Genomic DNA, 16,068 nt, shown 5'->3' with positions numbered 1-16,068 from the left:
TACCATGACGTAACTGGTGGAAATTATTCCAACAACAAGGCTAACAACAACAACATACGAGGCTCAATTACCGGAACTGGGCGGTGGTAGCAACATAGAAGGTCCAACTTTAAGCCCTAGCAAAACGACTGAACATTTGGACTGGTCATGCACTGGACATTTCGCACTTTGTTCAGTGTGTGGACATGCAGAAAATGTTGGCGGTAGCAAAACGACTGAACATTATCCAGTGAACTTTTGCACTATGGAAGTATGCGCGCGGGAAAACTTTGTCTGAAGAAGTGTTAGGCCTGCTAGTTTCATTCCAAAAACCAGAACTACCAATAATGGTATCAGATCATTAAGTTTCTAAGGGCCTAAAATCTGGTATTCACTCCCGGAATCAATAAAGACAGCACAAAATATTAGACAATTTACGATTTTGATCAAACTTGGTTCCTTGAAAACAAGTGCGCATGCTCGTTTTGCAGTAAATGAACTTTCTTATACAATCCTTGAAATTGCTTCATGTTAGTCTTAATTAGTGTATATTCACTATTGTAAAAACAAACGTTAAATAATCTACAATACAATACATCACAATACAATCACAATCACCGTATTCGTGTTCTCTGTCATCACTTTCGTCATCAGAACTAAGCTAATCTCTTCAGAATACCCGTCGTTACTAATAAAATGCTTTTTCCTGCTCTCCATCGAATTGAATATTAAAGATGAATTTCAGTATGGGAAATGAAATTCGCGCCCAATCCAATCCATTACATCAATTGCGCGTGCGCCAACTGGTCATTTTTCAATAGAGTGGCAAAACAACTGGACATTTCTCTATAACATCTATGAACAAAAGTAATTTAATCCTGTCCACTGAAGATTTTTGGCTGCCTTCAAAATCGACTGAACAACATTCAACATCGCTGAACAAGACTGGACAAGGTGGCAAAACGACGCTACATTTACGCTGGACATTTGTCCAGTGCATGTATTCGTTTTTCCGGGGCTTTTATGAGGGAAAAAAAGCTTGAGCCTTAGCGCAACCAACAAAAACCTGCTCATCACAAAAATCTTCCCAGATGTACAAAAATGAGGATCTTATTCTTCTCTCTTCGTCTTTGTCACTTTGAAGATTCGTCTACCTACTAGTGGGCAATCCTATTGAAAAGTAAATTTATAAGGAAAAAGAGTTGAAGCAGAGAAAAATGCTATTAACTTCCAACAGGTTCAAAATTTAAGTTAAGCAAAGTGAAAGTTGATGATATTTGAAGCCAAACTGTACAGTGTGATAGTAAAAGGAGTTGCCTGGATTTTCTAGCTTGCATCGTAAAAGCTTTACATGTGTGTTGGTATCTTTCTTTAAAATCTCTGATGCTTATGCTTCTGGTAGGGCTATTGCATCAAAATTTTGTTGGGTAAGGTGCTTTTGTTGTCTGTTCTCCTTGTAAAAGAATCAATAGAATGATTTTTGCTACAATAGAATGATCTCTACAATTTTTGTAAGAACCATCTTCTTTTCATATATTTAAAAAGGATGCAGGCTTCTAAAGAAAAAATGCCCTATCACAAAATTTATTGGTTTAGATAAGTCGGCAGTGAGCAAAAACAACCCAGACCAACGGAGAGACTAATGATTTTGTCGCCCATTGTTTATAAATCAATTTTGATAAAATAGCATTTTGCCCCAGCGAAAAAGGCTCCATTAGAGGGAGACTATATAGATCTTATTTCTAATGCAACTGAATGTGTAAGGCAATTTCCCCACCTTTTTTCTCAATTGGACATTTTCAATGAAGCCAAACAATTATTCAGCGTAACTTGAAATCATCACACAAGAAAATTACAATCTCTTTATCAAACAAAACATGTCTCATATAGAAAAAGTATCTAACTCTTTCAAACTCTTTCTATTACAACAATAATAATAAATATCTGCAAAAAACTTTCAAAACTGTATCAACAAAATTTAAAACTATACAAATTGCATTTAAAACAAATAAATACAATTTACATTTGAATGAAAATCTATCTACAATGTAAACCTATACATGTCCATATTAACCTATACATGTGAGAAAATGTTTCGGTACAAAAAGAAACCCTATTGTACTGCTTTTTATAGACTTGCTATTGCAGTTTTTTAATGATTGCTAAGTAATAATAAATCAAAATTTACATAGACCATGGATATACATATTCGGTTGAACATTTGGAAAACAAACAAATATGTATTCTTTATAATACATCTTTACAATAAACAAATGAATAAATATTTACATAATTTATTAAATCTCTAACTATTTTACAGCACACAAATAAATATAATTTTTCTATCCCACTGATATAAATTCAAATTTCTAGATAAAGATAAATTGTCTTTTCTATGTAAGATTTTCTACTAACAAAATTTATTGTACAAGGCTCCTTAGAAATTCGTCTCTATTTTTCTGTGTTTCAATCAACAAGAAACAGCTTTTACAGATATTGGTACCAAATACTGTCTATGTGAAATTTTAATGTTTTAATTGAGCAAATTCTACGATAAATCTCTAAAGTCCCTAATCAGAAACAAACACTTAATCATTATTATTACTCAGGGGGGACCTACAGCTCACATGTTCAAAATTAGACCCTGGAATTTCATCATCTGGAACTCTCTTTTCAGCATCAATATACACAATTTGAAAGAAGTGATACAATTGAAATACTTCTTTAAAATGTACTTTGGCTTGGGGCGAATCTCTTCGGAGCTTTAACATTTCACAGTTTTTTCATGGACAGCCTTGGGCGTACTCATTAATCAGAAGTAAACTATTCATATTTTAATAGTGAAAAAGTAAATAAATTACAACTATAAACTATTCTAAGATAATGCAAAAATAGTAAATATTGATGCTACCATCACTAATAATGTTTGACTTGGTATAGAGGCTGCACTTTTTTCTTCTGTTAAGTCGAGGCTATTGCTTTGGCATTCTGCAGATTTGAGCCAGAGACGTGATGTGCTCTTGGGGTAATCATTTTGAACAGTAAACTGCTTTGTTAGTTGATAAAATTTGTCACCTGTGGCAAAAGATGAGAGGTAAGAGTTAAACCTGAATTACCATCCTTTTTTGACATTACGTGTGGAACAAACTAACTTGAAGTGATAATAGTTGTGTCAAAATTTGAAGACACATTAAATCTAAGTAAGCAGGGGAAAGCCTATTGAAAAGCTTTCGCATTTTGCAATGTCATAAACATTATTGATCACCTATTATCAATATGTGAGTCATGGAAACGTTTCAATTATGAATATTAAAGCTTCAGGCTATCAAAATATTGAGACCAATACGACTATCAGACTTGTAGCAAGATCTTTCTTTAACTGTTTATCGAGTTGTTTTCTGAGAAATGCTTCCTTGTCATGTTTCTTCGAAAATTTTTATCAGATATCAAATATCAGATTTAGTATCACAAAATAATATTAGTATCACTAATTCCGCAGGAAAATAAACTGGCAAGAATTGTAACATGTCAATTTTTAATCCTGATTTGATATTAGAACTGTATGACAATATCCTGAATGTTTGTTACTGACTATATGCATCTTGTGTTATAGCTTGTATACGTTTTTTTTTCTTAATATGTATGACATGATATCATAAGCTAATGCTTTGCTTATGCTTAGTGCTGCATAGTATTATATTGTTCGAGGACTGAAATGCTTTGTAATTCATACTTTCTAGCTGTCTTGCATTTTAATTAATAACAAATCAAAGTATAACTTTTCTTAAATATACTAAAATGCGTGCGGTACAATATGATGAATTTGAATAACGATCAATGTCAGTAAATTGTACCAGGAAAATTTTTTTTTCTTACCTTTAAAGAGATATGTTTTACCGTCAGTCCATGTCAACGCTGCATCCACTTTCCCTGGCACCCTTGGCCAAATATCTTTTATGAGCTTTGGATATCCTGGTACCAATCTATAACCATTTCCATTCGAGTCTAGAGAGTAGCGCCAGTATTTATCTCCTTTAATTATGTAGAGAGCATTCGTTTTTGACCATATAAAGGCAGCATTGATTCTGCCTGACCGACTTTCTAGCCCTGCAAATGACGAACTTATACGGTGGGGTCCACTGACATGTTGATTATTGGAATTGAACACAAAGTATTTATTCTTTCTGAACAGAACTGTGTTTCCATCGTGCCTTCTGAAAGCAGCATCTACAGATTTCACTCCTTTGAAAATTTTTCCGATCGAAACAGGTCCTACTTTAATCCCGAGTGTCTTCTTCAATATGAACAACTTTTTGCGACTGAAGATGTACACATGCTTTTCGGCAGACAGGAAAGAAGCACTAACTTTACCAAGACATTTGCTGAATGGTACTTCAGGTGTTGGCTGCTTGGTTTTAGACTTGGTTCCTTTGAAAGGTGAACACGCTATTAGAACTATAAACGAGCAGGCCTAGAGTTCTATTGAGATTGATAAGCATGAAAAGTATCAGTTGCTAGTGGCTTAATTGGTTAAACGTAAGATTAAAGTAATAGCTATGGAATGTGGTAAATGGGGGAGGTTTTTGGCATGTTGGATCAAAGGGAGCGTGTAGCCACAATCACTCTAACGTTCACAGATCGTAGCTACATGGTAAAGTAACTTTATACAGCAGAAAAAGATTATATGGGGCCAGTAAACTGGCAGAGGCAGGGCCCGAGCCAAAGGGGGGCTGGGGTGCCATGCTCCCACCTTTCTTGCTAACTAAAGGTATCAAATCCTCCTTTTAGTCATTAAATAGGTAACCCCCCTTTTCTGCCCCCCCCCTCACTTTAGAATCGGTGGCGCGGGCCCTGAGAGAACCACAGTTTCAGGCGAGAGGCAGTTTCAGGCCCTTTTTAAATGTAGACGATTCTCATCCAAAAAGAGATAAAGTAATATATCTAACTTACCATAGAGTGACTGAATTCCACCAATGTCGTCCTCCGTTAACTCACTTTCTTTGCCTGTGTAACTTTGATAATAGGGAAACATTATAGATCCTTTTGCGTTTGAGTGTTCCATTCCAAGACTGTGCCCAACCTCATGGAGGGCAACCCATAGAAGATCTTTTCCTTTGTATGAATTCACAGTGAATTTCTTGTCGTCGTTGAAATGCACATCGCCGGCCAATCCTAGGAGAGAAGATACATTGGCATGATAGCCTGCGAATTTCATTCATTTTCATTTTAAAATCTTTATACACGAATTCCCTATCAGCAATGATACAAATATAAATAAACTACTTCTATTACAATTACTTCTTTAATATATATAAAACAAAGATGTTGCTGTTCTACCTAGGAATCGTGTTTTGTTTTGGGAATTCATTAACTTTGTAGGAATCCCTTCAAGTTTCTTTTAAACATTGAAATTGTGGGGCTCAGTCTGATGTTTCTTGGAACCTCATTCCATGTTTTGGCCCCAGAGAGGAAGAAACTTCCCTTTGAGGATTCCAAGTTTTGCCTTGGGAAGTCAATATTAAGCTATTATGGTCATACTTAATTAGTTTCGAAACTGAATTGGCGAGTAGAACAGGACGGTTCATGTGTAGATTCTGTTTACGACATGATTTCTCATGTTGCTAGAATACGGCCATTATACAATCGCTGTGACCATATTATGTGGAAAAATTTTCACTCTTTCATCCAAATGCTTTAGAAGTTTATCTATGCCTTAGGTTGATTTGTAGCATGCCATCTTACCGAACTTTCAAAAGCATTGACAAAAATTAAGAAAATTATAACATTTTAATCGCTTTCTCACTTATATTTTCCAAGGCTTGCTTAGAGATATCTCACATGTCATTAAAACATGGCCTGAAGTTCATGATGAACGTGGCTCTGTGAATTCAGCTCTGGGCGCAGTTGTAGGTGACAGCATTATTCGCCGCTCAATCAATTTGACAAGCGAAACTGGCTTGTGTTTGCTGGGAAGGCGCACAAGCAGAAGTCACAGATCAGGGACAGCAATGTTTTGGTTGAATGCACATGCTATAATATTGCAAGAAAACAAAGTTGCCTTACATTGAAGAATCTACTAAAGGCTAAAGATTCGGCTAATTACCTGGGGTTGAATGCTTCGGATAATAGGCATGTGCGATGACTCCATCCCAAGGTCTACTGAACGGGGAAGGGTCACCGTGCTTTCCTAGAGCAAATTTGAACAAAATATCGGGCTTGCCAGATGAGATTTCCTTGAAAGACAAGTTCGTGACGTTGGCCCATTTCACCAGAGACTTCTTGAAAGTTTTTCTTATAACTGCTTTTGGAATACCGTCGTTGCCATAGTTATGTATACGCCATGTGAGAACCTGTTAACAATAAAGCAGTCCCATTATTTTAAGCTCTAAACGACCTAGTACAATTTCAGTTAGAGGCGTATGTAGGGGGGTATCAAAAATGGGGGGGTGCATTACAGTAGAAGAGCAATTTAGAAGCACGCCCACTGAGAAAATAAACTCATTTTTTTTGCCTCAGTAGCCATTGAACGATACAGCTTGACAAGTCTGTTACTCGTGTTTACTTGGAACAATGTCATAGCACTTTTTTGACAAGTAAAGGAAATAAAACTTTGAGTATGCTCTTTTTGAATTTAGAAGCCTCAGAAGTCAAAGCTGCATAAGACCTCGTTAAAAAAACCTTCGTTGCGCTGTACAAAGTCTTTTGCAACCGGTTTCAATTTTTTATCAGCTTTTTGCTGATGAAAACAAAGCATCATTAAGTTGTGGTATCTCCATTCTGTCATACTACATTGCAAGTAACTTTTTATCCTCCACTGAGCTGAGAATTATCTTACTGCTGATGCAGATTATGAAAATAGCCAATGGATTGAAAATGAAGCAATGATGTGTTTAATCTCAAGAGGGGCACTTCTCATCCATCAAAGTGGCATACTTCAAACTATCAGAAGAATGGGGAGGGCACGTGCCCCCCCCCCTAGGCCTCTCTCGGTCCCTACGTCAATGATTTGAGCTAAAGCAGGACGTAATACCAGGGGCGTCACTTAAGGGAGGGGGTTTCGGAAGGTGGTTCAGCCCCCCCCTCAACATGAAAATAAAACCGTCTTGCAGGGCAAAATTGATTTTTGTAAGGCAAATGTTTTCTACCGATGGGTCTGCTTTGATGTTTTTCTTATAACTGTAACAAGAAAGAAGGTTATGCTTGAAATTTGTCTGTTCCAAAAGTAACATGAAACAGACTACCATTGACACGAAATACGTGAGCTTGGGCTGAATGGAATAGATTTCTAAATAGATTCTGATTTCCTTTAACTGAGGACTAAAATGTTTCCCCTTGGTCAATATGTGTGTCTTATTTTAAAAACCACGCAGAAAAGACAAGTACCGCTTGCCAGAAAACTAAGAAAAATTGTGAACTCTGAAATGGGCGTTGCCACACAGCCTTCTGGAATCCAGTTTGTTGCTAAGGTAAGGTGCACAAAAAAGCGGCGTGTGTCAGAACAGAAATATCATAGTACAATCTTATTATAGTCACACCAAATGCTGCTCCAAAACTTCTCGTCTAAATTTGATCTGACTGTGACTTTAAGTGGTGCGGGTGTAGCTTTAAGCGGAGTCGATTGTATACTGGTTTTAATATCGATTTTGTTCTTTGTGGGTGATATAGAGTGTAGTGTATAATTTCCTGTAGGTTGTGTTGCCAGATGAAAATTGTTATTGAGAAATCTTTTCCAAAATATTGGACTACGCCCCATCAGGGCATTGCTCAAGATATGTTGCGATGCCTTAAGGGAAGTTAATTATATACACCATTACATTACGCTCTTTTTTAAGAGCCAGTGAATTTTAGCTTGCGCGCAGACTCGCGGAGGAGAAAAATGACACCAAATGACACCTCTCATTTTAGTTGCTTCGAATTTAAGTTTAGGCTGGTTGTTCTTCATTTTTTTATCGAAAATCTGAGGATTTATATTTTCCGACAAGTGTGAAAGTTCACCGAAGAAGCATCCCTAGATGGCAAGAAACTCGTTTTTAAGACTGAACATTGCTCAAAGTTACATTTTACAGTAGCTCAGCCTCAATTTGTTCTTAATCTGTTCTTAACTTTTGATCAACTTTGTTTTGACCAGTTCTTAGCTTTATAAAATTGTTCTTATAAAAAAAGAGTGTTAAAGCAATATAATTTTGCGTGAGAATAAACATCACCATTTGCTGTATTTATTAGGCAGTGGGGTAGTTTTTCCCTTAATGATTTTTGATTGAATTGAGGGAAGCTGTGATACCCTCATCTTGAGAAATAGTGATTTTACATCCAACGTAACGAAATCAGTGGGATGCTAGTGTGCAAATCGAAAGTGTGTTGTAAAACAATGAGCGAATGTTCTTTGATTCCAGGGTTCCCTCAATCTTGTTCTTGCTCGTCTTCCCCAAGTTAGGCAAAGACATCGGTGAACTCGTGGGCACAATAAGCAATGGCCTAAATGGGTACAACTGACCTATTATTTTGTGTTACTGGAATCGAGGGGCAGTTCCCTACATTTTCAACTTTTGCCTGAGCAAAATTTTTCTGCAGGGCAAATATGCTACCACCCTCCTCCCCGCCCCAACAAAAAGTATGAAGTGACGCCCCTGTTTAGTACTTCAAGGTAAAAGCTTACTGTCCTTATATTATCATTTCATATGTTCGTGTTATATCTTTTCCGATCAATTTGAAGAGCACTTGGCATGGCACCTTGAAGAGTAGGGTCCAAAAGAGGGAAAAGGCTTGGATTACAGCTAGGAACTATTGAATATAAGATCTTGTTATAACTAACCCCTAACTTATTGACCCAGTGCTTGGTCCAAGGTCCCTAGTCCACTCCTTAGTCTCCCTTCCACGATCTTTGGTCCACCCTGGTGCGTGTTTTCAAACTTAGTGTAGTGGTATGCAAACTAGTCTTTACTTTGAAGGAAAACAATTTAATAAGTTACTTGCGATACGCAAATCAAGATTTCGATAATCAATCACCCCTCCAGCGTTCCATCATTAAAAAATATTCCTTAAGGAAGCTTTTTCCAAAAGGAAGAATCACAGAGACATAACAGTTTGTTGGAGGTGGCTACAGCCTCCTCTAAAAGAACCAAATTTGTTGCAAAATACTTGATCTGAATATTTTATTAAATTTTATCTTTCGCCAATTGAAATTCAATTTCCACTGCAGCTCTGATTCTGAAACTACTCTATTACTTATATACATTCAGCATTAAATTTTTCATCACGTTTTTACATATTCTACACCGCTTGTGCCTTGATTGAAAGGGAAGATCAAAGTTAAGGTTCAGCTAAGGCTCTTACCCTTTTAGGCCATTTCCAGTGGTGAACGGCGAATCTCTTTGATCGACTTGAATGAATATCTGAGACACCACAGCGGCTAGAATTCATCAGGGCTACTGTTTCTTTGTCAAGTATTCCTGTTTCCTTCAGGCCAGCAAACCGTTGCATTTTCTTAATTGCCATTGGGTAAAATGTACCGTCGATCAGTTGGCCAATAGCTCCTCCAGTATCGAGATACCCGTACTTGTGAAGGTATTCCTGCAACAGAAATTGCATTTTGCTGGCTAATAAAAGTACTGATAACTTACTTTCTAATTACTTACTGGAAACCCAGCAACCGGGCCATCGTGTTGGGGGGGGGGGGGGAAGGGGGAAGGGGTAGCAAAGTCTTCGGCAAATCTAGCAAATATCCACTTCATCTTGAATGTAACACTACAACGGCTACGTCTAAAAACAGGCCATAGCCCAGCCATAATATCGGCTGTTTATTCACATTCTTCCATCCCCTAATAAAATCAATGGCGAGGGCCCTGCTTAGCAAGACACCCCCTCACTTTGCAGAAAATCAGTAAAATGTATTAATTTGACTGAAAAAGAACCCGGTGTGAAAGTCCACGCTTCTGGTGAAATAGAAGTTGCTAAAACTCGCCAATGGCTAGAAATTGCCACTTCGTTATTCTTAAGATTTCTTGTGTCAGCTTTGGCAAGGCTTGAGGTGCTTAGCTCAGTTTTTCAGGATATGAAGATATCAATTTGGATATTTTGATGGAAACCTTTGAAGTTCTCATATTTTCTTACAAAGGCTTTCATTAATTTTAGTTTCGAAAGTACCCGAAGATAATCGATTGAAGTCATGGCGGTCACACAGTCAATCGCCCGAAGAGGCCCATTAAGACTCCGTTTACACTGTGCCAGATAAATTTTATCCGCATCAAAATTAGTTCAGATAGACGTCGCGTTTACACTAGACCCACACTATCCGCACGAATTTGAGGGCGGCTATCCGAACAAAATTAGTTCACCTAGGAAAGTGGATTAAATTAGTTCGGATAGCTATGTGGTACAGTGTAAATGCTTTTATCCGGTTAAATTTTATCCACATCCTATCTTGCTCGAAAGCGATTGGCTACTTCACACAATTTACATTTCGCTGTCTCCCAATCAAGACCTTTCGCCATCTTGGCTGCCTTGTTTAGTTAAAAACTCCTGTTAAATCTTGCCAGTCCATGTAAAATTGACATCCTTGTCAGGTTTCCCTACTTTCGTTGCTAGTTCAGTGTCATTTCGTTTCATGAACAAACCATTAAAACAAACTAGGCCTAATTTGTATTGACAATATCTTTGGATTTGGTCTAAAAGGGAAGCAGATGATTCTGAAGAGAGAATGAAGTATTTTTACGTTGGCGGGAATTTTGTTATTATGTTGTCAAGAGAAGACTTCATTTTGGGCGTTCTGTGCATGATTTAGGTCATGTGACAGCAGTTATCCGGCACAGTGTAAACGGGAGGACAAAGTGGATAAAATTTGTGCGCCACAGTGTAAACGCAAATAAATCCGAACAAGTTTTATGCGGATAAATTTTATCCGGCACAGTATAAACGGGGTCTAAATAAAATCAAGTTCCAGTCTGGAATCGCACCTCATTTCCTTTGTTTTCTGAGGAACGGTTTTCAAGGTTAGAGGAGATAGAACGAGTGAAGGATAGGAACTTTTCTGGACTGTGAGCCAAAGAAAAGAGTTCATCAAGGACTTTTATTAACTTACGTTAACCGTAACCTCTATGAACATTTCAACTTCAAAATAATTCCAGCTAGCAAAAGTAATGTAAGCGTGGGCTCGAAATTGAGATTTAATTACTTAATGGCATGGTAACGGAATTTTATTTGGAATAAATGACGGTTTACAGTGGCGAAAACAATGCATAGATCGAGACACAATAAAGGAATCTCTTTCTATGATCGTGAATATGATTAAAAACTAATGCGAATCCTTTTAAGATTGCGCCTCAAGCTAGAAAAGATAGAACAAAATAACAAACAAACAAAATCGGAAGTCTTTCCTTTGTCACGCCTAACTAAAAAGCGGAACCCCGTGACGTCACAAATGCATTTTCCAAATCAGGCTCTACAGAAAAATTTGGATTTTTCATAGTTTGAAAAGGTCTTGGGTTTCCTTAATTTCCGTGGCACAACGATTTGTTTGGCTTTGATTGCCATAAATCTAAGTTCCTTGTCTTGCGGATAGATATAATTCCAAATGAAACCATGATTCTTTTCCGTTAATGAAACGGGAATGTAAAACGATAGCAAAGGTCAGATGGGAAAGCATCGCTTACACATTTTAAAAATGCCTTGAAACGATTATTTGGCTTTTGAGTTAAATTTAAAACTTGAAAGGCTGACAAGACAAGTTGAATGCGAAAGGAGATTTGCAGGATAAGATGTAGCAGGGTATTTAAGTAAAACTACACAAAGGATCGCTCATTATATAAAAAATAATCTTATTCATGCACAATAGCGAGAAAATTATTTAATATCCTGAAAACAACAAACCGAATGAGAGAGAAAAGAGAGAGAGAGAGAGAAAGAGAGAGAGAGAGAGAGAGAAAGAGAGAGAGTGGTATGGGTAAGGGCATTCAATAAAACCCTTGATTAAACTTACCATTGCATTTGAAGATGCGCCTTGGTCTATATCAAAATTCATTGGTAAAGCACTTGGATTTGAACCAAACAGCAAAACTGACAAAATGACTGCAAAAAAGTGGCTAACTTCTCTCATTCTTGTGTTCTTGAATTGACGCTCTCTTGTGTCCGCTTGGGAAATCTTTTCCTTTGAAAGTTCAACTTGTAAAGTCGCGTGGCAAAGTTTTTCTTACTGTTTTCTCGACGTTGGAGCTTATTTATACACGAAACAACGCAAGCAGGGATCATGCCAACTATCATGACGTCACGATATTGCAAAGATATTCTTGGCGGATTACAAACGTCCGCCGTCATGCGACGGTGGCCGTTCAAATACATATCCGGGGGGTTTCTTCCTGTTTGAGTTTGTTCCTTATTCAAACATTTATAACAAACGACAGTGGTACGACAGTTGTCATCCAAAAGCCTTGGCAACTTTAACACTATTTAAGATATTAGTCAGAACATGTAAGAAAGACGGCTGCCGCATTTCTTGTAAAGAGCGCCGCGGCGTTTATTACAAAATCCCAATTTTTGATGCGGCGTTCAATAGAGGACGGCGTTTATCAGAGGGCTGCGTTGTTCAGAAGGCGGTGTTTAATACAAAATGAAAAGTTTGCCAAATAAAAAAAGACAAGAAAAGTGCGATGAATATAGAAAAATATAGATGAAAAATATAGATCAAAACATATCATGCCATGATATTATATATCAAATGAAATTATACTTTACTAAAGTATAAAACATAACTTTATGGAACACTTTACAAATTATGTTATATGGTATTAAATTAAATCATATTTTATTATATCATATCATTATATTCTATAGTAGAATATAATTTAATTTCAAATATAGTTTTATGGCATGATGTGTATCGATCTATTTTTGAAACTAGCATGTTAAATCATATGTTATCATATTTTCTTACTTTACATTATATGATATAATATCACATCTCATTGTAAGATATTCAATCATGTTAATATAACAATACTGATACGATAGAAAAGAATCCATGTTACAGTCCCTATAAATACTTTTCTTGAACACACATTTTACTAAATGCTTAAATAGTTCTGAAGAATTTACCCAAATGTTATCTAGTGACTCAAAGCTTTAAATATATTGATAAAAACACGAAAACCTTTTTTGTTTACGAAATTTCTCTTTTGCTGATTCTGTAAAGTAAAATAATTTTAAAATCTAGTTTTTGAATAATGTCCCTTTATATGGACCTTTTGTAGGAGAATCCAACCAGGATAAATTTTCCATGGGTTTAAATGGTTTCATTATTTAGGTGATTTTTGTCATTATTTTCTAAATCAGGTTAGGTTGTGTAATGACGGTTTGTAGTGACACACATTGTAATGACAAATGCTTTAAATGAAAATGTCATTATCGTAATGTCCCTATCGGTCTTTTTGCTTACAAAACGAATACTTTTGACAAAAGGTCTTCCTTATCCTCTTAAATTTTTACTCTACTCATCATTTCTGTTGACTTAAATATTTACAATGACATTACAAGCAGATGCATCATTTTTCTTTTTGTCACCAATTTCTCTAGCAAAACAAATGAATTGACACATCCACTCATGGCACAGGCTAAAGCTGTCGATATTATAAGGGGTTTAAGTTTTACTAAGTCCCAGATTTCAGCCTCGTCACACCGGAAAACAACAATTATTGTAGCTATATTAAAAAGCAGGGCGTTTCGCTAAGATTAGTCAATGACAAATGGTTAATGTTGGTTTTCATGTCCACTATCGCGTCACAAAAGCAGAAGTCGCTTCTTAAGTATGACATGTTTCATCCTAAGCTCAATCTGATTTAATTTAAAACAACTTTTTACAAGACTAAAGTTTTTCAAAGATATGTTGCATATAAAAATCTGTATATATCCTTTTACTTTCTGTGTCAAAAAAGGGGCTTTGCTCTGCCCCTAGGGGTCCCCCGCATTACATATATTGTGAACTCAGCACAAACTATAGGAATATGATATGTTACTAGAAAGTTCGAAATGAACACCGACGACCCTGTTGGAGTGTATGGACTGTTGGAGTGTTGGAGCAGGTCTGAAGGTTACTTTGTTTCTCCCCCTGGACACAGATTAGAGACTTGCGTGTTTTTCTCTTGAGTGGAAAAACTTTTCAAAGGTATTATCGGAATTTGTTTTCTACAAGTGGTGTCTTTGGCAACATTAAATATAGGATGTGATAATATTCATGGCAGATTGATTTGCAAAAACTTTTTCCTGACAGTTTTTTCAAAACACCTGACAAACAAAATTCCGAGCAGCATTTGTTTGTACGACTACGAGCAGAGGTTATCTAAGTTCAAAAGAAGTCGGCAAGTCTGCCAACGGTGATTAATTTTTTAAGTCTTGAATGACTGTAGTACTAAAATCAATCTTTTAAAGTCATAATGGCGCATTTTCACCTGTTTTCCAGTGATGTTATTTTGTTGCTACTATCATCCCAAAGTGTTATGACACGCCTAGAATCGATTACCAAAAGGACTATTCAAACATACAAATCATCTTGGATTAACTGTCATTAATAACAAGACTTGACTCTCATCAACGATAAGAGTCATTAATTAATTCTTCATACTATGTATCAAACCATTACGGTGCAAATGAATTATTAGATGCTAAAATTGATTAAATTCATTATGAGTCCCCCCCCTCTATCTCATGGGTTTTAGGTGTAGCAAGGGGACTCCTTGGCAATCCTGGTGTCCAAGTTCACTTATCTCAATACCTCCTAAAGAACATAGCTGCAAATCCAAAGTCAATCAACTTAACAAATGCACGGATTCACAGGAATTCTATCTCATTGTGTAATTGCTAAGATTTGGGTCGCATAGATCATGCATAAATCACCTGATGCTTAAAGCTGCCTTGTCATATACCGCTTTCCACCCCCATATGAAGATGCAATCAATGTAAAAACGTGCAGCAGACTCCTCTCTCGCAGTTGAAAAATGGCATGATTGGTATTAAGTGTTTTTGAAGCAGAAAACCGTAGGAGCAAAGATTTTTAGGATTAACTTTGTTGACAAAACAAATAGCATTTTTTTCATGAAAGAAATCATTCTCGCAAGCCGGCTTACATGCCACACCTTAAGCCGTCAATATCAATTGTCCATTTTTACCTTGAAACTTTAAATTCCTTTTCATTTTATTAGCAAGATAAGACTGTTTGCCGACTTGCTATATTATATTTTAAGACGTTCTATTGTAATTGCTTTATTAAGAGTTTCTGACAATTTTTATTTCGAAGTATTTGAATAAAAATCGTAGCGTGATATATTCAAGCATGTTAAGCTAGAAGTTACTTCGTCAGAAGGCCAAGTTGAGGGTTTGGCTCTTAGTTACCAACTCATTCATAACAGAATATTGAAAAGGCAAGTAAGCAAAACATAAAGCGATTTTATGCGTAATCTACAAAGGAAAATAACAATGAAAAGGTCGTACAATATCAAATGATGTTAATTAAAGCTATGGGTAACAATTATGAAATAATTAGTTTGGATGAATCTTATACAATTTGTTATATTTCAAAGATCAAACGTTACTTACTAAAAAGCGGATGCTTTTAAAGAAAATATATCAAGACTAGCTTTTCATAGAAATGAGCTTGAGATTATAGCTACCATTTTTTTAAAAGTAACCTGATGAGCTCTTCCGTAGCATTGTTTTGGCTCTTTGTGAAAAAGGCCCGTTGTAATGAAATCTGCTTCCAGAAATTTTTGAGGAATAAACAAATCTTGTTTTGGTTTGTGGAAAGGAAGTGTGCTCGATTTTTACGGTAATTTATCAAAGTGCAGGGCATCGATTAAGATTTAAGTTGCGTAATTAAGTGATTTGATAGGTTTAAACCAAGCTACTTGTACATTGGTCGAGCTACGATATATTCATTGTAGCTGCAACACCTTGACGTGTTTCTCCTGGACGGGCGCACTGCCTTTAACTTAAGAAACCATTCACTTTTTCAATGGTTACTTCGAATGTCGAAACTGAAACCCGTTGTAGAGACATTGGTCAAATAGCAGTAATCAATTACTTAGCAAGCTTAGAATCACCTCTAAC

The 16,068-nt window shown here is 36.4% G+C and overlaps 1 protein-coding gene across 1 annotated transcript; it reads right to left on the bottom strand.

Annotated features, from left to right (window-relative positions):
* Positions 1–1,525: 1,525 nt before the first annotated feature.
* Positions 1,526–12,388, bottom strand: LOC135692180 (interstitial collagenase). The gene is made up of 6 exons (XM_065210241.2): positions 11,954–12,388; positions 9,313–9,549; positions 6,083–6,329; positions 4,930–5,151; positions 3,856–4,407; positions 1,526–3,054 (listed from the first exon to the last, which is right to left on the bottom strand). Exons 1-6 carry the CDS (start codon positions 12,068–12,070, stop codon positions 2,855–2,857), a joined length of 1,575 nt encoding a protein of 524 aa, XP_065066313.2. The 5' UTR covers positions 12,071–12,388; the 3' UTR covers positions 1,526–2,854.
* Positions 12,389–16,068: the final 3,680 nt, after the last annotated feature.

The sequence above is a fragment of the Rhopilema esculentum genome, chromosome 13 (genome assembly GCF_057945365.1).
Source record: "Rhopilema esculentum isolate cy_ngs chromosome 13, ASM5794536v1, whole genome shotgun sequence".
Classification (NCBI taxonomy): domain Eukaryota; kingdom Metazoa; phylum Cnidaria; class Scyphozoa; order Rhizostomeae; family Rhizostomatidae; genus Rhopilema; species Rhopilema esculentum.
Note: the sequence above shows the minus strand (reverse complement) of the source record. Positions and strands in the feature narration are given on the sequence as shown.

Excerpts from the sequence above, each read along its gene's own strand:
- LOC135692180 (XM_065210241.2), bottom strand. The coding sequence starts at position 12,070 with ATGAGAGAAGTTAGCCACTTTTTTGCAGTCATTTTGTCAGTTTTGCTG. Across the intron at positions 9,550-11,953 it reads GCGCATCTTCAAATGCAATG|GAATACCTTCACAAGTACGG; the intron begins GTAAGTTTAATC and ends TTTCTGTTGCAG. Across the intron at positions 6,330-9,312 it reads ACTGGAAATGGCCTAAAAGG|GTTCTCACATGGCGTATACA; the intron begins GTAAGAGCCTTA and ends TATTGTTAACAG.